The sequence below is a fragment of the Arachis stenosperma genome, chromosome 1 (genome assembly GCF_014773155.1).
Source record: "Arachis stenosperma cultivar V10309 chromosome 1, arast.V10309.gnm1.PFL2, whole genome shotgun sequence".
NCBI lineage: Eukaryota > Viridiplantae > Streptophyta > Magnoliopsida > Fabales > Fabaceae > Arachis > Arachis stenosperma.
In genome coordinates, this window is record NC_080377.1 from 128,518,775 (window position 1) to 128,542,274 (window position 23,500).

Here is a 23,500-nt window from a genome sequence, read left to right on the forward strand (position 1 = left end):
TCTTTCTTCGGTGATGAACTAACAAAAATATAGTGTCACTCATCTCTCTCAAAACTCAATAAAATTCAAATGTGCTTCGTTTGACACCGCACTCGTATATTTATAGAGATTTTGTCATCATAAATCATTCTAGCCTTCTTAGAGTTACAAATTTGATAGTGAATCGTAACTGGGCTTTGAGGGTTACTAAATTGATCATAAATCACTCTAGGGGGCTTATGGTTACGTTTTTCACAAAAATCATGCTACCCAGGAGTGTTTTAGGCTGAAATCACATGAAACCCACTAGGCTAGGACGATTTATAGTAATGTCTGCACCCTCTCTACCCTAGCACGATTTATGCCTTATTCCAATGGCCCATGGCCCATGCGTGCATAAATCGTCTCTAGGTGGCATGATTAACATATTATATAACCCTCATGCCCCTAGGACGATTTATATAATAGTACGAAGAGGTATTCACATTTCAAAATTTTATTTAGGAGAATCCAGTAAAATTGGCATAGGTTTGTTTTATTTTTGTAAAAAACCTGTAGATTATGTTAATTAAATTTGTGTTTAAATTGTGTTTCAATATATTAAATTTGGTTGAATTGTATTGGATTATATTATAATTTTAAATTAATTTTTTTAAAAAAAATAAAAGTTAATATTCACGGATATTGTAGGTATCCACCTTTTCCATGAAGAAAAATAAACAGGAACTTGCGACAAAGATCGAACAAAGACAGGAGATATTTTTTTAAAAATAAAAAAGATAAAGACGAGAAAGGAATACCCACCTTTAGAGATATCCATTGCCATTTCTATTCGCAAGTCTAACACGAAGAGAATTCATTTTCAATAATCACATGCAAATAAGAAAATAAAAAAGAAGAGGTGGAAGAAGGGTTTAAACATTTTTTTCACAGGTGAAAAATAGAAAGAGAGTGTAATTTACAAAAAATTAAATAAAGTACTCGTTGCTCCCGTTTTTATTTTTAAAATTAATAAAAAATTAAATAATTCAAAACTTAAAATAGTTAAATCACATTTTTTTAAAATTTAAATAGATAAAATTATTATTGATGATTTGTATATAATTTTTTATTTTAAATATATGAAATTGTCATTCGTAATTTTTTTCATATTATATATATATTTGTCATCTTCATTTGAATGGTTGCTATTTTACAATTAAAATGATGTAATAGCAGGAACGCACACACATCATTTTTTCCTCTTATGAAACTTGATTATTTTATGTTTATTAAAATTTGATTTCATTATTTCCAACCATGTGTTTATAATAATTAATTAATGAGTGATTATACATATTTAAGTATTTTTGACGATTAAATTCAATTAAATTGGTTCAAATCCAACAAAAATTAGTTTTATTGTTAGCGCATGTGAACGCGCTACCTTTTTATATCCTGCATTTTTTTTTCGCGCTTTTTTTTTTTTTGCGTTCTTCTTCTTCTTCGTATTTTTTCTTCTTTTTTATATATTTTCTTGTCATCTTCGTTTTTTATTACTTTGATATTGCTGTAACTTTTTTCTTTTCTTCTTCTTCTTGGTGATTTTTGTAGCATTATATATGTCTCCTTCTTATTTATTTAATTTTTTTATTTTTCTTATTTTTATTCTTGTTACGAAGATAAAACAAAAGAATTATGAGAAATTGAAAAGAGAAGAAGAAGAAGAAGGGAAGGGAACGTTTTGAGTTATGCAGAATTTATTAAAAAATAACATCGAAATTTTTTAGTATGACACAAAAAATTTTTGAATTACAATTATTGGATTGAATTCTTATCATAAACAAAAATAGCACTGAAATTTCATAATTTTAACATCAAAATTTTGTTACAAAATACATAAATCTCTTTTTTAATGCTATATTTTTTCTTATTTTTCTTTCTTTTCTTTTGCTCTTATATCTTCTCTTTTAGGAGTATTACTTCTCATATTAGACTTAAATGAACATGTATTTCAATTTTATTTAGTTAAATGAATGTAGATTCACATTTATTGGGTTGATCTTGTTAGAAACAAAAATAACACCAAAATTTTGTAAAGTGACACTTTAATTTCGGTGTCAAAACTAAGATATCTATATGTTATTGTTTATAAATTTTGGTATTATTTTTTTGATAAATTTTACATAATTTAAAATTTTTCTTCTTCTTCTTTTTCTTTATCTTTTGTTGTTGTTTCTTCTTTTTCATCTTTTTCTTTTTATTTTTATTTTATTTTTTATAATTATTTTTGTTTCACTCTCTAACTATAACGATAATAATGATGATGACGATGACGGAGGAGGAGAAAATGAAAAAAAAAGGAAAGGAGAAAAAAAATTCAAATGAAATAAAATGAGGAAGGAGATTGTGACAGCGACAGTAACAACTATAATACCCCAAATTTTTTAAAATTAAATGATGAGTTAATTATGATTTATTATTTTATTTAAAAAATTATTTTTTAAAAAAATAATTAAATTAAATTTTATAATACTTTAAATTTAAAATTTATTAAGATTTTTAAATAATTTTTATTTCCATCACCACCATCGAATCATAAAAATAAAAAGAAGAGAGGAAGGAAATAACGTGGCTTGCTATACATATATACATTGTTACACATGTTCCTTTAACCAATAACCATGACACCTAATCTCCCATCATATTAATCACCATCATCACTAATAATATTTTTTCCCCTCATGCTTCACCGAATTAAAACAGAATAGAGAAGTGACCGTGTGGGCGTGAGAGAAAGATTTCCATGGACCTCCAACCTTCGGCATTCGATTTTGTGTGATATGTAATTCTAATAAAAAATTTAATTCCATAAAAATGTTTATATCTTCTTTTTTTATGTATTGGTATCATTTTTGTTTGGTGAAAGTTGACGATGACGTAATTCCTCTTTTCTTTAAATTTAGCCAACTAGAGTTTTAGAAGGCATAAACAATTTCTGATGTTTTCTTCTTCAACAACTTGGTCAAAAAGTTTTTCCAAAATTTTTATTATTTTGATTTTGTACGAAAGTAAAGTTTGACAATTTTATAATAATTAAATATAAATTTGATAAGTGAGTGTTGATTTAGTTAATTATTGTTTGAGTTTGAACGAGTTTATGTTGAATAATTGTTGTTACTTGTGATTTGTTGGTTTAGTTATAAAGAACAGCTCAGTTGTGGTTGTTTTAATGGTTTTTGGACTGTTATGATGTGGTATTTTGAGAAAATTGAAAAGATTTAGTAGTAGAAAGATTAAATTAAAAATTGAGAAAAATCAGTAATCGAAAGACTCGAAAATGGATTAAAATATAAGTAATATTTTGAAAGCGAAGGAGTAAGAGTTTCGATTTTGGTATAAGAGGAAGATTAGTAATCAAATTTTATTTTTGAAGGGTAACATTGTATTTGTATATAAAAATCGAGATACTATTTGTAATTATATAAGTTTTTAGCTGTTTTGGGTAATAAATAAAATACAGGGAGTAAAAATGAGTATTTTATAAAAGTTCAAGGTTATTTTTATAAATATAAAAATAAGTGATGATTAAAATATAATTTTATAAAATATTGAGGTTAAGAATAGAATGTTAAAGAGTTTGTGATTTATAAAGTAATTAGTAAATGTTTAAAAATAAGGTTTTGTAAACTGAGTTTTAAAATGAAGATTATAAATATTATTTTAAATACTTCTTTAAAATTACTCATTTATATTAAAATAAATCATTATTATAATTAGTATTTATTAAAGATATTATTTTGTAAGAATATTATAATGTGTAATATTAATGAGAAAGCAAGCATGCAGAGTAATCTTAAAAGTTTTAGAGAACGCAGACTTAATTAAAGAACTTTATAATTCTTTTTCATAAGACACTTAGGGAAAGGCGAGGAAATAATGCGAACACAATTTATATTGTAGAATGATAAAAAAGAAAAGAAAGAAAGAAAAAACGAAAAGAAAATAAAATAAGCACGGATATGGTGGTAAGTCCACCGAGCTTTCCAAAGATACATCGGCCAATTCAGGGGATGGTCGCACCTGTAAGATAGATGTTGCTTACAGAGGTTATGTCTGCATACATCGGCTCAAGATAGTCGCACTTGTAAGACGGAGGTTGCTTACAGAGGTTATGCCACTGAAAGCCAAACTCAAACAAAGGTTGCTGAGTTAAGTGGAAATATAATTCAATAAAGAACAGAGAACAAAAGAATTAAAAGACCAAAAGATTTCAATGAACGCCAGCCACAGTAGAGCAAATAGAAAAGAAGGTATTAATTAATGGGAGCTCTACCGCAGTAGAGTAGAGAGCAAAGATTAAAAAGAAATTGAATGATGTTTGGGCCTTAGTGCCAAGTGTCTAGTGGGGACGGCGATACGTAACGCTCACTTGATACTATAAGGACGGCTCAGTGAGGATGGCGAAACGTAACGCTTACGGAAGACCAGAAGGAAGGTTCTCCCATGAGGACGGCAATGCGTAACGCTCATGGAGGGGACGTTGGCTGAGATAAGGACAGCGGTATGAAACGCTTATCTCAGAACCAGTGTCGGGAATCGGGCAACAAACCGACACATAAGCTCATGGCTTATATAGGACTAAATATGCATCATACTTGTTTGCGCATATTTGTTGTGATTATATTTTCATGATTGTGTGTGCTTGTGATTGGATTCTATGTTCTATAATTACTCTTTGATTTGTGTTTGTCTTGCATTGTTTGTGCCTATAATTGATTCTGTTTTGTAATTGAGTTTTGATGGTGATTCGTGTTAAATTGGACCATAGGCCGAGTTGATTAAATTTGGTCCAAAGTAGACCGAGTTGATTTGATTTGGGTCAAAGGCCGTGATTGAAAGGACCAGCGGTAAGATTTGGTGAAAATGGTTTCTTAATAAGTGGTGAAATATATGAAATGTCATTTTGCGTGAAATTTTTATAAGGAAAATATGAATTTCAAATTTGGATAATGAACTTAACTTCTAACCCCGACCCTACTAAGAGCTCCCCAATTCTTACCCCTATTTCTACCCCTTTCAGCTACAGGTGCGAATGTTTAGTGCAGAGTTTCAGGAACATAGAAGATTATACTCACAAGTTAAGTTCTTAGATTTTATTTTTCCCTCTTCGTTTATTGTTTTTAGTTTTTAGAAGGGATAATAGGACTTGTATTTGAGAATCTTGAAATAAGTCTATGTATATAATGCTATGTGATATATATATATATATATATATATATATATATATATATATATCTTTGTGATTAAGTGACTAACAGTAAAACCTTTCCGTTTTCTTAATTAAACTTTCAGTTCATACTCGCGAAGGCTCAATATTAAATAAACATAGTATATAATTAAAGGAATAGAGGTAAGTAGCGCTCGGACTTTTAGTGCGATCATGAGGTGCTAAAAGTTAGGGTGTTACATTATGGTATCAGAGCGGTTCGTTCTTGTTAGAGCTTTGAGAATGGACTGACTATGCTTCACTGCATACTCTGAGTGTCTGTCATGCAATAGGACTTGTCTTAATGACAAGAGTTTGAGTTTCACATGCATGACTGTCGCTGTTAGTCGACCGTTGCATTTCTCATGGTATTAGGTCTAGCCAACTTAATACTAATGACTTGTGTATACGAGAATACTAATGGATTATCATAGACGAGATAAAAATAATAGGTTATGCGAATTACGGAGTTTGGGAACGTTAGAAGTTGCATTTTAAGGATTCATTTCGACGTATTCTCTTTATTTGTGCTACACGAACTCGTGCCATCTCTTTTTTTATTAACTTCCTTGGAATTCTTACCTTAAATTTTCTCAGAATGTGATATGATTATTTTTCGACCAAATCTTATTGTTCCAATGTACCTTTGTTTGCTTGTATACCTAATTGCCTACTTGACATTTTTCAAACATTATCTTTGTGATTAAGTAATTAACAGTAAAACTTTTCTGTTTCTTTAATTAAACTTTCAGTTCGAACTCGCGAAAGCTCAATATTAAATAATTATAATATATAATTAAAGGAATAGAGGTAAATAGTACTTAGACTTTTAGTGTGATCATGAGGTGCTTAAAGTTAGGGTGTTACAACAGCAACAATAGTAGTGATAGTGACAACAACAACGATCACAAAAGAGAAAGATGAAAAAAAAAAAAAAAGAAGCTGTGATATACGAAATAAAAAGAAAACAAAATATATGTGAATATAGAAAACGATTCTACAACTTGATTGGATTTAATTGGATAAATTACTTTGTTATAGAGTATTTTTGTTAATGAATATCCATGTCATTATATTTTTTGACATCTAACATGATAATTTGTCATAATTATAACTAGATGGTGGGAAAATTAGGAAAAACACTACGACATGCATAACCTGAATTATTGTCATAATTTAATTGAATATAAATTTAATTTCGATGTATTTAATATATATATATATATATATATATATATAAAAGTTTAATTTTAATTCATTTATAGTATAAATACATATTTAAAAATGAATTTTTTTAATAATACAATAATACACAATTAAATATATATAATTTTTTAATATTATGAGTTCATCAAAATTAAATTTATATATATTATTGGTGCATTAATATATATATATATATATATATATATATATATATATATATATATATATATATATATATATATCTTGGGTTTGGAAACTATAACCCATGTTAAAATGATAAATAAATTGAAGATTCATCATGACGTTTCTTTAAAAAATATATATATTACAAAAGCTAAGAGACGTAGTGAAGATTGAAGAAGAGAGGAATTTGGCAGACCCTACACCAGTAATGACCCACATCTCTTATTCTAGTTATTCCACACATAGTTTAATTAGAAGGATTAACACAATAATGGTGCACGAGCTCATCATCTTTTCAAACTTTTTACCCTTGGAAGATAAATAAAATATATGATAACTACTCTAGTAATAGGTTAATTAATAATACGGAGTTCTTCCAAGGTTCAGTGTAATTATATTCGATAAATTTAATTTATACTGATAAAACTTCTCTTAAATTTTAAGAATTTATACAATTAAAAAATTATCCATGATATAAACCTTTCCTGTGGCAAGTTGGCAACTGTATGACCTGAAATGAAACGAAGCATGCTCATGTCGCTACATATTCTGAATCATTCACTTGAATGCACGTCTCCAATCAATGAGTCGTGTCATTGTAAAGTTAGTTCCAACTTTTCACCAAAGTGGACCCTATATCAAAGATGATAATGAGCATCCGTCAAAAACGCGAAAAAGAAGGACATAACTCGTGGTTCTGTGGTTCAAAATTAGGAGTGACAATGGTAGAATATGATAGATTTTGGAGTCGATTCTAATCTTATTCACGGATTATTGAGATTTTTATATAAATTTAACCCTATTTTATTTGCGGATTAAGAATATCCCAATTTTAATCCTACTCGCTCTTAACCAGCGGATACTCAATCCTATCCACGGATTAAAAAAAATGCAATATTATTATATAATTTTATGATAATTTAAAATAAAATTGACTTTTATGTAAAAAAAATTATTAAATTATCAATTAATGATTTTTTTAATGATTAAAAATCTTTTGCATTTAGTGAAAAATCTTTGGTTCAACATCCACTTGAAATATATTTTTATATAAGTATATAACACATACATATATAGGGTGCGGGTTAGTCGGTAGGGTTGAGTCTCAACTCGCACCCTACCCGACCCGCACGAGAACCTTACTCGCACCCTACCCTACCTGCTGCGAATTGAGTTGATATCCCTACTTGACCGGGTGGGATCGAGTTGGATACCTGCGAATAGGGTACATGTTGTCACCCCTATTCAAAAATAAAATAAAATAAAATAAAAAATAAAACATAAAAAGCTAATGGTGAGATAACGTGTAAATATTTACCCTGTGTAAATGATTAAATTAGTCTTTAAAAATTTATTATTTTTAAATATTTTAAGTTAGTAATGTTAGTATTTTTGTTATTTAATGATATTAGGTAGCGTTTGGTAGAAAGACAGAGATTGAAAGACTGATATTGAGAGACAGAGACTTAGAGACAGAGACTGAAATAAGTTTCAGTATTCTGTTTGGTGCAAAGTGAGAGACAGAAATTGAAACAAGAATGAAGCTCTAATTTAATTTGTACAAAGGATAAAATTGGAATTAATTAATTGAAATGAGGGTATTTTAGGTATGAAATGTTATTATAAGTTTCAGTATCCGTCTCTAAAAATTTCAGTCCCCTATGTCCTTACTTTTTGGAGGTACTGAAATACTGAAATTTTGGGGACAGACAGAATTTTTAGTACCAGTCTCTGACCCAACAAACATGATATTGAGTCTCAGTCTCTCAGTCTCTGTCCCAATACCTCAAAACAAACGCTACCTTAAAGTTTGTTGATGTGATACGTTAAGAGACATTATAAATTACAATACATATTTAGTAGTCCTTATTGGTAACTAACATGACAAATTTATGAAATAATATCAAATATTTTTAAAATTAAGGGATTCTAATACTTTAAAGTCATCTTTAATAAAGTTTAAAGTTGATCTAATTTTATAAAGTTATCGTATTAATAACTAATTAAAATTTTTAAATATGTATTGTAATATTATTTAACGTGTCACATTAATAAACAGTAAATTTTGACTCTATCAACAAAAATAACAAAAAGACTAGTGTTATTTAACAAACAGTAAATTTTGATTCTGTTAACAAAAAAATAATGAAAAGACTAGTGTTATTAAGTTAAAATATTTGAAGAATAAATTTAATTAAAAAATATCTTAAAAACTAATTTAAAAAATTATTAATTAAAAAAATGGATTTGACAATTTATTCTATTTAGTATTTATCCTTTCATTTTTATTCGTCTGTGACTTTAGTATCAGTAGTGTTAGTGTTAAGTTTGCTGTTGAGTGTATTCTTATCCTCTTGATTTTGTTTAGTGACTTATCTTGCTGATTTAGAAGTATTGGTAGTTATGTACGGTATGAAAATTTTTTTTTAATGGATATTATAAATTATAATTTTATATTATACAAAATTTAGATGAGATTAAGAAAAGAATGTGTGAGAAAAATATTACATAATGTGAAATCACATTTTATAAAATCAATTAAAATAAAACAAAAATTGAAAAGTTATTCCGATCTATCATATACAATCCGGTGATATTCTCTCCCCCCAAAACTACAGAAATTAATTTTATTATAGAGCCATCGTTAGTGTAGAACGCAGATATGGAGAGGAGGGGAGTTTTATCGGGCTGTGGTGTCAGGAACACAGTAATCGGACTCTGCGGGTTGTTAATGGAAATTCGGATCCTCCGATTTCCTACAAATTAAAAAAAAATTCCTCTCAAGCAGAAATCGGACCCAACGACTAGTATAACGAAATAAAAATAAAAAAAATCAACAAAAAAACAGACCTTCCGTTTTGATGAAGACATATCGCACAGTCCGTTTTCTCCCATGTGAATTTTGTATTCAAGCAAAACGGACCCTCCAATTTGCTTACAAAATTTTCAAAACAAAAAACTTGAAGAGTCCAATTTCTTCCTTCCCATAATTCGGTGTAGCACCCCCACATTCCATAATCCGACACAACATCTATCCCTCTTCCATAACAAAAAAAATTAGCCCCAAAACTACAAATGCAATTGTGTGCCAAGAATCCTATGAGTATTGAGAATAGTGTTAAAAATGGATAAAATAAAATAAAATTTAGATTCTATCTTAGTTTTATTTGTATTTTAATTTTAATTTTAACTTTAATTCTATTTACACTTTAAAATTTTACACATGACTCTATTTAATCTAATTTGCAACGATTTTTTTTCGTTCAAACACAATATTTATTTATTTTATAGTTTATAAATATACTAATTAATAGAAAATATAAAATTAAGTCTATATTAAATTTAAAACAACAAACTCATAATAAACTCTATATTAAAATTTAAAAAAGAGGATAAAGATTTGGTCTTCATTAATTTTATTATATATATAAAATAATTTTTAATTACATATAATAATATATCTAGAATTCGAATAGATTGAATAGAATTAGTCTAAATTCAAACTTAATCTTACCTACAATTTAACTCGCTCTCCTCTCCATCCGACTCGTTATTGGTCAAGTTACTAACCCTATTCAATTGAATTAGATAAGATTAAATATCCGTAATAAATTTAGTATTGTCAATCCTACTTAAAATTAACTATTTATTTATCAAGATTACTTTATTTTTTAAAAATTTTATTTTTGACTTACAGTAACATTTACATGAATATCCAAAATCATATTTCAAAAGAACAAAAAACATTTAAAAGTAAAATAGAATATTCAAAATTAGTTTTGTTGAAAAACACGAGAGAGATAGATAATATATGTTAGACATGAAGTTAAATTTTGATAACTGAATGAAAAAATATCAATAAAAAAAGTAATTTAAAAAAATAATATAAAAAAATTGATCCTCTACACTTTTTCATAATATATATAAAGAAAAAAATATTCTCTAAAAGTAAATAAATCATTTATTTAATATCATTTAATATTGACATATCAATAAATTAAATGCATTATTTTTGTTTTGAATTAAATTCATTAGATTGTGCCTAATTTTTTTTGTAACAATTTTAAAAGATTTTAACTTAAAATAAAAAAAAAAATTATTATTGACATATCAAACAATAAAAAACATCATATAAATAACTTAATTTATTTTTAGAATAAAAAAAATTTAAGTATAGTATAAAAAAATTTAAATGCATCAAATACATTACTGTTCTAATAATTTTAAATATTAATTTTAATTATAAAAAATATATATAATATATATTAATTAAAATTAACCGATAAAATTATTAAAATACTGATATTTTAAGTGCATTTAAAAACTTTCCTAGAGTATAAACAGCATATGCGAAAAACATATATATATGACTAAAACCTTTGTGATTGATTGGTTAATACTTAATATATTGTCTTGTCATGCGTAAGATTCACAGAAAATTCGAGATTATGATTCTGTCGGCTTCATCGTTTTCTTGTTACATGGCTGGCCTCATCATTTGTCTTAAGAAGACATTCTAGAAGCTCATCCATACATAAGAAGGGTTATATTTCGAGTTTTTTTTTTTTTTAACTATTCCAGAAGACGTTAAAAAAATTTAATTATTAAAAAAAATTATTTTTATCAAAATTATTAAAAAAAATAATTAATTAAACATTAAAAAAACCCAAATATTTTTATTAAAAAGATAAATATATTTTTAAATTATTTTTTAATTTATTCTTTTAAAAACATATTTTTATTTTAATTGAATTTTTTTATTTTTTAATTATGTTTTTATATATCAAATCAATTTTTGAGTCTTATTTTATTTTTATTTAAATTTTATTATAAATAAATTTGTCATCTTATTTCATATCTTCATTTTAATTTACATGGTCAAATCTAACAACAACAACACAATAAGAACTAAAAGAGTGAAAATATATATATATATATATATATTATTTTTTAATAATTATAAAAAAAATTCAATTCAATTATAATACACCAATTCTATAAAATTTTTATATTGATCATCATTGTTAGATCCTATAATCAAATTATATTTTACAAGATTAATAATGAAGAGAAAACTCACACTATCTAAGAACAATATCAAAATGAACTCCTACCAAAAAAACGACAAAATCAACTTGAAAATATGTATAAATAATTATAACAATGAAGAAATAATAATAATAATAATAATAATAATAATAATAATAATAATAATAATAATAATAATAATATATTTTATGTTCATAATAAAGTGAGATATGTTTATATAATGTTTTAAGTTTAAAAAAAATTAAAAAATATTTTTTTCTCTCCATTATTCTCATGTTGGATTTTGGGAGTGCAGTGAAATAATAAAGTTATTTACTAATAATGAATTAGTGGTCTATAACAATCCATTTTTGTTATGGATAAAAATATATTATAAAGATTTGAATATAATAGACAACTAAAAAAAGTATATTTATAAAAAAAAAATAAATAAAAATAATTTAAAGATATATATTTGTTTTTTTTTTAAATTTGGTCTTTCTTTTTAAATATTATAAAAATTAATCTCTATTAATAATTTTAATATTAAATTTTTTTTTGAATCATTAAATTTTTTTAATGGTCTTTTAGAATAATCTTTTTTTTTGAAAAAATAATAAAATCAACTAATTTATTTTATTTTATTATTTAATTTTATTTAGAAAATCAAAATATTTAAAATTAGTTGGTTTCAATTTTTAATTATTTACTAAAATGAAGTTTTATAAAACATAGAAGATAAAAAAAATTTCAACTTATTAATTTAGATGGATTAAGTTTTATAAAATATAGGACAAAAATTTATTTTAGCTCATTAATATAGATATTTGTTAGTATTAATATATTTTTATAAAGTCATAGTTATTAAATTTTAAATAAATTATAATGTCTTATGAGTCGAGCAAAGATATATTGGGTACTAGATGATGGTTAAATGGGTTTATGAAATATATATTTTAAGTGTGTACAAATACTTAAATGGATGATGTTCATATCTTGACTCACAATTCAAAATCAGGCACAAAATGACTAAAGTACTAAAATTCACTCTACGGAAGCCAAATTCAAACTCACCTTATTAACATGCCCAACTTCATTGGTCTGACTTAGTATGCAAAATCTTAACTGTTCGTATTAAAATGTTCATATATTTAAATATGATATTTTAACAACCTTAAGATAAAAGAAGAAGATAACTACCCACCAAAAGAGAAGGAGAGGTTACAAGAGTGGGTACTAAACCACCATTCCAACTATAAATACCTCTTCACTCATGTATTTATCAACCCATAACTTATAAACCTACATTAAATCTTTACTGACTTATGCATTAGAATTTCTTACAGATACCACCCTCATCCTCACTTAAAGACATCGGACGGCTTCACTGCTCCAAGGAAGACATTGGACACGACAATACAAAGAGTCTGGACCTCACGTTCAGGCCCAAATAATTCGTTTCAGGTAAGTCTTGAAATATTGGTACCGTTGTAGAGAACCTAGAGTTCAACACTCAACCATGGCGGATAATTATTTGAATGATGAAAAAGAACAAATTAATGATGATCGAGCAGTTGTTATCCCTCCACTACCAAGAGATAGAGAAACTAATCGAGACAACCCTAAAAAACGAAGACTAAGATCTGAGATCCAAAGACTTGGAACATCAAGAGACAGAGATGCAATAGAATTATCGGGTCTGGTCCATGGACACCAAGGTCGGCTGGAGTAGCTCGAGTTGGAGTGACAACGTGAGTCTAAACGAGTTCTACGAAGAGAAATATGATGACGGAGGGAGTTAGAAGAAAAATTAGAGAGATTGGAGTCCGATCTGAAGGGTAGGAAACCCCGAGTTGATTGAGAAACTACACCTTTGGAGAGTAAAGAACCATCTGCAGAAGAAATCATTCGGACTAAAGGTCCTAGAAACTTTAAAAGCCGAGACATGAACATCTATGATGGAACGACTAACCCGAGAGACCACCTAAGCAATTTCAAAAGTCGCATGTATTTGGCCGACGCCTCTAATGCAACTCGGTGCAAAGCCTTCAGAAGGACAAAGCTAAGCATGTTCCAAGTCTATCGGGTGTCAAACAAGAGGTTGGAGAATCCCTCAGGTCATACATGAAAAGATTGAACAAAGTATGTTTGGAAATTCAGAGCTTGTCCACTGAAGCAGCTATCATGGGGTTCATTAATGACCTTAGAGAGGGTCCCTTCTCATAGTCCATATAAAAATGACACCTAACTTGATTTTCTGAAGTGCAAGAAAGGGATGAAAAGTACATAAATCTTGAAGAGACCTTCCAAATCATGAAACCTCAGCAAGGTCGAAAAAATAACTACTAACTCACATACAAAGAAAAAGACCACAAAAGAATATGGGAGTGCTAAGGTTGAAAAAGATTGTCAGATCCCACAAGTGTAAAACCCGCGAAATCAGTAAATAATTAGCGAATAAATTAATTATTAATTAAAACAATTAAAAAAATAAAATTTTATAGTTTAATGAGGTAGAATTAATTAAAATATGAATATTGACACTAATTTAAAGAATTCGGCCCAAGATTAGGCTGAATGGGCCATACCAGACAAACCGGGCCCAATGCCCATATATAAAAAACCAACTCAGCCACTTAACCTCATTCATCATGCTCCAAGCTGAATGAGAGAGTGAGGGATGGTGATTTGAGAAGGGGAAACCCCAAACCCTTGTCTTGATTTTAAAAAAAAAACCGTAACTTTTAATCCAGAGCTCCGATTGAAAAGCCGTCAACGGCCACACGTTCGTCTCGGAATTCTCTACAAAACCTATTGACCAATTTGGTAAGAATCTATCAATTCCTTTCTCAGCCACTCTTCCCTAATTTCGAAATTTTAATATTTTGATTTCCAGAGATTATGTGGTTTTGATATTCTAGGATCAAATTAGCTCGTGGATAGTGTTGGACTTTGCCCAATTGACTCGTGAGTAACTGATAGGAAGCCCTAGCCCTTGTCAAATTATTGAATTTGTGAACCCTAAGGTAATTCTAGTGTTATTGTATGAAAATTTAGATTGAATATGTACTTGAAAATAATTTAGTGATATTAGAGGCAAATTGGCAAAGTTGGGAGCTTGAGCTTGAAATTTGGGGCTGTGGATTTTTGTTGATGGTGAATACTTGAGATATTCCGTGCGTTAGGAAGAATCGGCCAAGGTATGATTTCGGTTTCTCGTTATTAAAATATTAATGTGTCGTAGAAACTTAGACTAGAGGACTTAGGATACGAGAATTGTATGTTGGTGCATATTTGATGGTTTTGGTTATTTGTGATATGTGTTGAATTATATGGAGTCTTGAATGAAGTTGATTGATGTTGTGATGATATTAATGATGTATGAATTAGTATTGTTGGTACGTTGAGGAATAAGGTTGTAATGGGTGAAATTGTTGGTGTTGGTACGCGAGTTGAAAAAATTTACACTTCCGTGTATGCGAGACAGTGCATGCGTATGCGAGACCCTATTTTTCAGCAACTTAAGTTTTGTGATTTAAACATGATTTTGAACCTCTAAACCTCTATTTTTGCTCTCTAAAACCCTAAAACTTAGTTTTAATTATAGTGAGGGAGTTGAACTTTGAGAGGATAATAACTTGCGAGTGAAGAAAGATTGTGAAGGAGTGATTTAAGTTGAAAAGTGCGGAAATAATGGTTTGTAAATGAATGCGACTGTGACCCTAGGTAGTAGGCAGTGACGATGTTCACTTGCTCTGGGTATGAGATTAGGAAGGAGAAATATGAAAAACTGAGTTAATTATAGAATTTCAAATGAATATGATACATGAGAATGATTGATGATGAAATGTTGATGAATTATAATTAATGATTGACTTGAGATTGAATGAATTCTTGAATGAGATACGTGGGCAGTAGCAAGGATTGTGGTTCGTCCCACTTGCTCCAAGTCAGTGATTATGATACCTAGATAGTAGCAAGGATTGTGGTTCATCTTGCTTGCTCAAAGTCAGTGTTTGTGATGTCTAGGTAGTAACAGCAGTAGTGGATTATTTCACTTGCTCTAGGTTGAGCTTTTAAACACCCGCTTGGGTAGTAGCCACAGTAGTGGTTATTCCACTGGCTCTAAGTTAAGCGGGTAGTAGCATGGGGGTTGTAGCTTAAACCCATTTTCTCCGCAATAGGTGTTTCTGTCCATGGTTAGCTACCAGGACATGTTGGGTTGGCTATAAAACCGACAGATGATATCATCAGCTATAGGACAGACATTCATCATGTGCATTTATTTATGTTGTTTGAGTTTGCATTATTTGAGTTTGCCTATTTGAATTACTATGTCTACTTGCCAAATTTGCTACCTACTGTAATTGTATTCTACTTGTGTCTGCTTTGTTTGTTTTTGCTTGTCTGTGCTTTGAATTTCTGGAAGAACCGAGGAAGGTGAGAAGCTAAAGGATCAAGTTAAGTTTGAGTTAGAATTTTAAGACCCTTAGCTAACTTATCTTAATTATGGCTTATTTATGGTTGAAAAGTATAGTTGTAAGTTTTATAATTTGAATATCGGAGTTCTAAGATCGCCTCTGGCTTTTCTGAAACATTATATATTAGTTATGTGGGCACCGTTACCATGTTAAGAACCTCTGGTTCTCACCCCATACAATATTTGTGGTTTTTCAGATGCAGGACGTAAGGCACCTTGCTGAGACATTCTGGAAGTTTTTGAAGTGAAGAACTCTTGCCTTATGGGTTTTTATTTTTTTATTTTTTGATATATATATATGTATGTGTGTAGATACGTTATATCTCCATTGTATATATTATGTTATGTCCCTCTTAGAGGTTGATTTGGAGAAACAGATTCTGTAACTTATCTTTTAGGCCTTTTGGGTTTATCTTGTATATACTTACGTAAATATTCTCCAGCCAACCTTGGCTTCGCAAGTTAAACCTGGAGGTTGAATATTTACACACACACACACACCTTGGCTTCGCAAGTTGAACCTGGAGGTTGAATATTTACACACACACACACATGTATGTATGTATATATTACGTTTCTTCGTATGCAAGTTTTCTGTTGACGTGAGTGTTACGACTTTTGTTTTAGACTTTCCTTCAAAGGCTCCTCATTGTAAAATTTCTTTCAATTATTATTATATATTTTTTTTACTTTTTGAGGTTGTAATACCTTGCCACCTCAGTTTTATGACTTAAGCATAAGACTCTATGTGATAGGGTGTTACAATAAGCACCCCAGATCGACATGTCGACATCATCACGACAGAATTTGCTAAAGGCAAAACAACTAAGTTGTCTCAGAAAAGATATCTCAAATAATTATACAAGTCGAAAAGAACTGTACAAAACCCGACCTTTACACTATAGCCTTTGCACTAGAACATATTAAAGGCAGATCTCCCAACCATGATGATCCCCTAGTGATAAAAATAGTCCTATCCAATGCCAACCTCCACGAAATATTGGTGGACCTAAAGATTTTGTAGACATCCTCTCTTCAAATCAGCCTTCAGCGAGCTCCAATTAGAAGAAAAGGACTTAAAGACATACACAGCACTCTATTCGAATTAGGAAAAACACCAAACTTACTTCTTAGGTACATAAGCCTTCATACCACATTCAGTAAAAGTCCTAGAGCTTGCACTATCAGTGTTTACTACATTAGGGTAGATACCCTATCTACCAACAATGCATTAACAGGTCGAACAACACTAAATTGACTAATTATGATAGTATCCACTCCTCATCTATGTATAAGGTTTCTAACAAATGAGGCGATAACTACCATTTATTGAGATCAACAGTCGGAAAAAAAATGCTACAATAAAAGTTTTAACTTTAAAAGCATCCTCATAAGCAAAGGAGTTAACACATTAGAGCTCGGACAAAGGCCACAGGCACATCTAACAACTCCTCAGTCCACAAATGAAGAACCATCTTACCTACTTGCCCATGACATTGAATCAATAATCCCAACATGGGCAAACAAAGAAAGCTTAAGAATCAGACTCTATAATGAGGTTGAAAACCTCCAAGCTTACAGAGAAAAATTCAAATTCTTTCCTAAGGTACGATCTCAAGAAGGAGCTTCCAAACCAAAAATGACTATGAAATACACTAAGAAGGTGATATATAAAAGCTTATCAACTGGCGATCTCATCCTAATCCGAAAATGACATCGGGCCAAAATTGGGCAAAGAAAAGCTAAAAAAATGGAAGATCCTAACAAAGTCACTTAAGACTTGGGAAAAAGCTACCACAAAATATGTGACTTGCTCGAAAATAATCTACTACCTAGATCATACTATGTCTACAATTTAAGAGATACTACAGCTAGAAAGCGAACCTCACTCTCTGATGCACACTTTTTCCAAGTTTACGATTTTACTGAAGGAGTTTTTAGCGACGCATCGAAGTAAGGACCAAGAGTTTTACTTGTAAAAATTTCTTAGTTGCAATTAGCCATCTATTGTAATTGCTTTTAAAAGATTAATAAAGCAAGTAATCAAGATTTCTATAAGTCCTCGTTAAATCCGAATTACATGACTTAAACTCATGTTCGAAAAAGTGCAAAAATAGCTACACTAACTTTGAAAGTCGGGGCTATGAAGCGACTATAACCGAGTTCAACGATGAATTGTATAAACGGATTGAAGTGAAATCGAAATCATAAAAACAACCATATAATCCACAACTTGTACAAAAAACGATTTAGGAGAATGTTGAAAATGGCAAGTAAAAATCGTGTAGGTTGAAACATGCGTCGTAAGAGTTGATAAAGCCCTAAAAAGAGGTAAAAGAAAAAACGACAACCAAATGTACAAGTTGGAAAGCAAAGAAAGAATTGTAAAAACAATTCGAACAAAATCAAAACGTAAAAACAATCCTCCAACCAAACAACTTGTGTAGAAATGAGTTAGAAAGAAAAGAAACGATTGTAAAAACGATTCGAACAAAATCAAAACCTAAAAGCAATCCTCTAATTAAAATAACTCATACCAAACGAAATAATAAAGTTGGAAATGACGAATTAAAAAACATGCAGTAAAAAAACAACAAATTATGAGGTCGTCCTCAAACTACATATTAACATAAAAACCCGAAAGAAAGGAGATGAAGTGAAAACACGCTTAATGAAATCTTAAGAAGCAATGACAATGAAGATGAAGGAGTAAAGAATGTCAAAACGAAGGCGATGAAGAGTGAGAAGAAAAAGGCTATAAATAGCTTGCAGGGGGAAAGTGTCATCTCACTCTTATTTGAATGATGGACACAATTAACAAAGCAACTAAAAAGCGCACAAACAGTTACGAAGAAGTGTAACATCACATTATTTCAAAATCATGTCGAGTCGGCCGACTTGGGCCTACAGAGCACATCGAAAAGCCAACTTGTGCGAGCGACAATAGTAAGATTCAAGAATGACTTGGTTGAATGCTCGAGCCAGACTTACAAGAATTCGGTCTCGAGCAGGGACGCTATTCATACCTTAACCCACAACTCAAAACTGGGTCTAAAATGACTAAAGCCTACTCTACAGAATCCAAACTCACCTCATCAATATGTCCAATCTCATTAGTCTGACTTAACATACAGAATCTTAACTGATCCTACTAAAATGCTCATATATTTAAATACGAGATCCTAACAACTCCAAGACAAAAAGAGAAGATAACTACCCACCAAAAAAAGTTGAGATTACAAGAGTGAACACTAAGCCACCATTCCAACTATAAATACCCCTCAGGAGGTATTTCTCAACTCATAACTCAAAGCTTACATTAAACTTTTACAGACATAGGCATTAGAGTTCCTTTCAAGTACCATCTCCCCATCCTCACTTAAAGACGTTAGACGGCTTCATTACTCCAAGGAAGACATCAGACACAACAGCAGAAAGAGTCTTAATCTCACGTTCAGGCCCGAATCATTCGTTTTAGATAATTTTCGGAGCAAATATTATCTATAAAATTTGTATTGCAATAACAATAATAATATAAAACACTGAAAATAAAAATAAATTATATAAATGCAAACTAAGCATACTTTAATTGTTCATTAAAGTTATAGAGTACCAAAAATCAGTGATTTCATTAGTTTCTGGGGTAAGAAAAACTATATAGTAGCAAAATCCTATAAGAAATCGGCTGAATTTGAAATGTTTCATGAAAGAAAATTACTATCACTTTCACAAATGTCTAATTTTGTTGTACTTAATTAATTTTAATAACATATATCTTGTAAAATTTACTTGAAATCAATATTTAGATACGCTTATATACAAACTATTACTTTGCACTTTTGTCACTTATAGAAAAATAAATCTCACCACTCAAGTTCATGATGCTTTTTGCTTAAGAATTCTTATATTGATATTTATGACAGAAATTTTCTTCCTCTATTAGGTATTCAACTAACATTGAGTTTACAAAACATGATAATGCAATTATACAAAAAGGAGTTGGATATGTATAAATCTATCAAAGGGATAAGCAATAAGAAGAAGTGTCAGGACTAATGTCCTGGGCTACCTGGAGAAGGTATTCTAAGTTGATATCCTCAGGATAGTGTTGTAAAAGCTTCAAATTAGCCACAAAATCCCCACCCAAGAGTTTGCTTTTCACGCAAAGTAGCATTGCACAACAGACACGAAGAAGCATATCCTATATAACACAATAGATAATAACAAGTATGAGAAGTTCTAAACACATAAATGAAATTAAGCATTAATTTTCTTCTAAACGACAACTTCATTCGGAGTTCAATTGAGGAACCTGAACACCAAAAGGATTACTCAGAAGTGTATCCCATATTCTCAGGATAGACTCAAATTTGAACTCTTGTGTGAGTAGCAGTGTAATCCATCGGAATGCATAGAATTGTGGTTTAACCTGTTCATCACCAGGCTTCAAAGCATCAAGTCCAAATAGAATTAAATTGAACAACTTGAATTAAAAATACAAAAAAGTTGGATGTGGTAACCTTTGTTGTAAACTCAAGATGATGCCACAATTGCTCATCATTTACTTTCAGTAAATCTGACAAACGAGAAAGAGTAGAAAGGATGCCACTTGAACTATTATCCAATTGCTGACAGAAATGATCCACTGAGTCCCCTAAGACTCGAACAAAACAAAAAAAACTATCTGCTTCTGCACTCACCTAATTGAAACAAAACAAGATATATATGTATAAAAAAATAAGCGTACAATTATGTATACCTAACCAAAGAAAGTGCTGACCAAAAAAAAAAAAAAAAAAAACCAAAGAAAGTGCTTACAGCATTTTGCTTGTGAGTGTCAATAGTAAATACATAGTATATTGGTGCCAAGACTTCGTTCATGCCTTGCACATAACAAATTACAGGATTTAGTTTTGCAAACAGGAGAAGGATATTCTTCATTGCTTCCTATGGTCAAAGAAAAAATGAAAAACTTCAATCAGTTACGAACACCCTAACACTAAAAAGTATTACTTCACAGTGAAACCGAATTATAAAGAGAACTTCTAGCATTCTATTTTGAGATTAAATTACCCTATTTTTAAGACTAAATGATGACTCCCCCGAAAAGAATGGTATATCTGGATGTGTCCTCTGCAGATCTCTATTAATCTGTTCTATTGTCTCTGTGTACTAGAATATATGAACTTACAGTAATTAGAATATTGACTTCTCTATCCAAAAATTTTAAAATGGAGAAAATTACCTTAAAATACCGACTCCAAAGACTAGCCTTGCCCAGGCTCAAAGGGTGATCTTCCTGAGAAATTTCATGTCGCCGTAACAGGCCATCACTGTCACCTTCCTTGTGCTGGTTCGCGGAACTTAATTCTTTGCCTTCCCTCCAGATATGTTCTGACTGTCTTAGATTCAACAATAAAACAATCAATGAAAAGACAAGAGCTAAAATACATATCACATTTCCCAGTAAAACTAAAAGTTAATATGAATATAAACTGCTTATGTTAAGAATTACAAATTTGAAGCATCTTACTGGATTCAGGAGAAGTTCCTCTTTCAGATTAGAATACTTTTGTATATTCTCTTTCAATTCCTTCTCCCACAGGTCCTGAGATGAAGGTAAGTAACCCAAGAGAAGCTGGATATGTTGAATCATAGCAGGACAATTAGCTCTGCTTGTATGCCAAAGCATATACAGATAAAATTTTCACCCTAGACTGGTGTTACTTATCTAAATATTAAAATTAAAGCATTTAATATTCTCATTAACATACAAATTTAGCGTAACAGTGTTAAAAATTCGTATCAGCTAAAAATTGACAAGATAAATTCTAAGATTTAGGTTTGCGTGAAAATCAAAGCTACTGGCCTACTGATACTTGCATCAAGCAAATACGCTGAATTACCTTCCACGCTGTTGCACGCAAACCTCCTCCATCAGGAATACCAGTGCTAGCAATTCTTTGCAACTTCTCCAAATTAATCTCCCTTTGAGAAAGCTACATAACAAAGAATTCAAATAATTGAACAACGATTGATGAACGTTTAACACTTATTAATAGCAAAAGGATTCGAAAATTGAAAATGATTAGGTTTTAACAACTTAAATCATGCATCGGAAATAATTTCACATTTAATTTTCAAATATTTCTCCGTTCGTGACCTAATAATTTCATAAATTAAACCCACAAAAAAAAAGTTGAAAATCACGTGTGACCTCATGTTCTAAATCAGATCTTTTCTCTTCCTCTGAAGTGGACTTCAAAACCGAAACCCGATTAATGGTGTCCTTACTCAGCCTCTGCCGGGTTTTATGGTCCATGCCATTACCACCACCACCACCTTCATCATCGTTATCTATAGCTTCCTCAGCATCATCACTCTCTCTGTGCAACCGTAATGCGGCTGGATGAATCGGTTCCAGCTCTTCGCCAAACTCGAACTCTTCGGATTCTGATCCTCCAGCAATCAAGCTGCCAAGCTGGTCGGGAATTGGAAGTGGACGTGGAAGCTTGAGCTTGCCTTTGAGCATGGCAGATGCGTTGCAGTGAGAAAGGGAGAGTGCATTGTGGTTCTTCTGCTTCCGACTCAGTTAGTTTTAGTCAGAAGAAGAAGAAGAATGGTAGTTACTCGTAAGGTTTGAATGGCAGTTAGGCGCCACTGATTTTTTTTTTTTTTTTATCGTTGTCATGGGCTAGGCACCTGCCCAACTCACAACACAGAGGAACAGCTGGACACAAGGAAAAAAAGGAGAAGGAGAAACGACAATAACAAACATATTTCGAGCTTCCACTTCAACCCCCTGTGCTGCCTCCATGACTGCTGCAATTTCTTCATCTTCAAAGGGTTGACGCAAAGGATGAGACCGTAAATATCCACCATTGCCTCCAAACACGTCGAGCTTTCTAGAATTTTGTTTTTGAGCAATGAGCTTTATAGATTTGAATCCGCTAAGTCCATGTTAGACTGGGCCTCATGTTGGGCTTAACAACACTATGTCCTTTGCTTTGGACACATGTAGATATTATTTTCTGTTTTGGGCTTTGGCCTGTTCCAGTACCAAAAGAAAATCATACTTCACGTGTAGTTTAGTGTTCGGCCTCAATTTTTTTTTTTTTTTAGAGTAAATGAACAAAAGTATATGTTTCCGGAGTTACCTAAAACGATGATTTAGGCCTGAATGTGAGTTTCAGACTTCTTCTGAGGCAGCGTCTGACTTATGCTAGTGTCGAGATGCCGCCGTTCGAGTTCCTTGTGAGGAGGTGGAGGATGATACCTGCAAGAGACTCCGATATTTAAGTTAGCAAGGGATTTAAGTAAGTTTTTAGTAGATTAGGACTTGAATATACCTGAGGAGTGTCAGTGTATTTATAGTA

The 23,500-nt window shown here is 30.5% G+C and overlaps 1 protein-coding gene across 3 annotated transcripts; it reads right to left on the minus strand.

Moving 5' to 3' along the window:
* Nucleotides 1–18,907: 18,907 nt before the first annotated feature.
* LOC130941814 (uncharacterized) lies at nt 18,908–23,005 on the minus strand. 3 transcript variants are annotated; one of them, XM_057870424.1, is made up of 10 exons: nt 22,342–23,005; nt 22,031–22,123; nt 21,658–21,762; nt 21,370–21,522; nt 21,198–21,296; nt 20,943–21,071; nt 20,645–20,824; nt 20,437–20,553; nt 20,194–20,325; nt 18,908–19,625 (listed from the first exon to the last, which is right to left on the minus strand). In XM_057870424.1, the coding sequence occupies exons 1-10, from the start codon at nt 22,654–22,656 to the stop codon at nt 19,599–19,601; spliced, it is 1,350 nt and encodes a 449-aa protein (XP_057726407.1). In that variant the 5' UTR covers nt 22,657–23,005; the 3' UTR covers nt 18,908–19,598. The 3 variants fall into 3 exon arrangements, with proteins under 3 accessions (XP_057726407.1, XP_057726398.1, XP_057726414.1); XM_057870415.1 differs by lacking the exon at nt 18,908–19,625 and having other exon boundaries at nt 19,663–20,325; XM_057870431.1 differs by lacking the exons at nt 18,908–19,625; nt 21,198–21,296 and having other exon boundaries at nt 19,663–20,325.
* Between the last annotated feature and the right edge of the window lie 495 nt (nt 23,006–23,500).

Bases quoted from the DNA above. Each gene is read 5' to 3' on its own strand.
- LOC130941814 (XM_057870415.1), bottom strand. From the start codon at position 22,656: ATGCTCAAAGGCAAGCTCAAGCTTCCACGTCCACTTCCAATTCCCGAC. The intron at 21,763-22,030 runs GTAATTCAGCGT...CAACATATCCAG, and splicing joins TGCGTGCAACAGCGTGGAAG to CTTCTCTTGGGTTACTTACC. The intron at 20,326-20,436 runs GTTCCTCAATTG...TGTGTTATATAG, and splicing joins GTAATCCTTTTGGTGTTCAG to GATATGCTTCTTCGTGTCTG.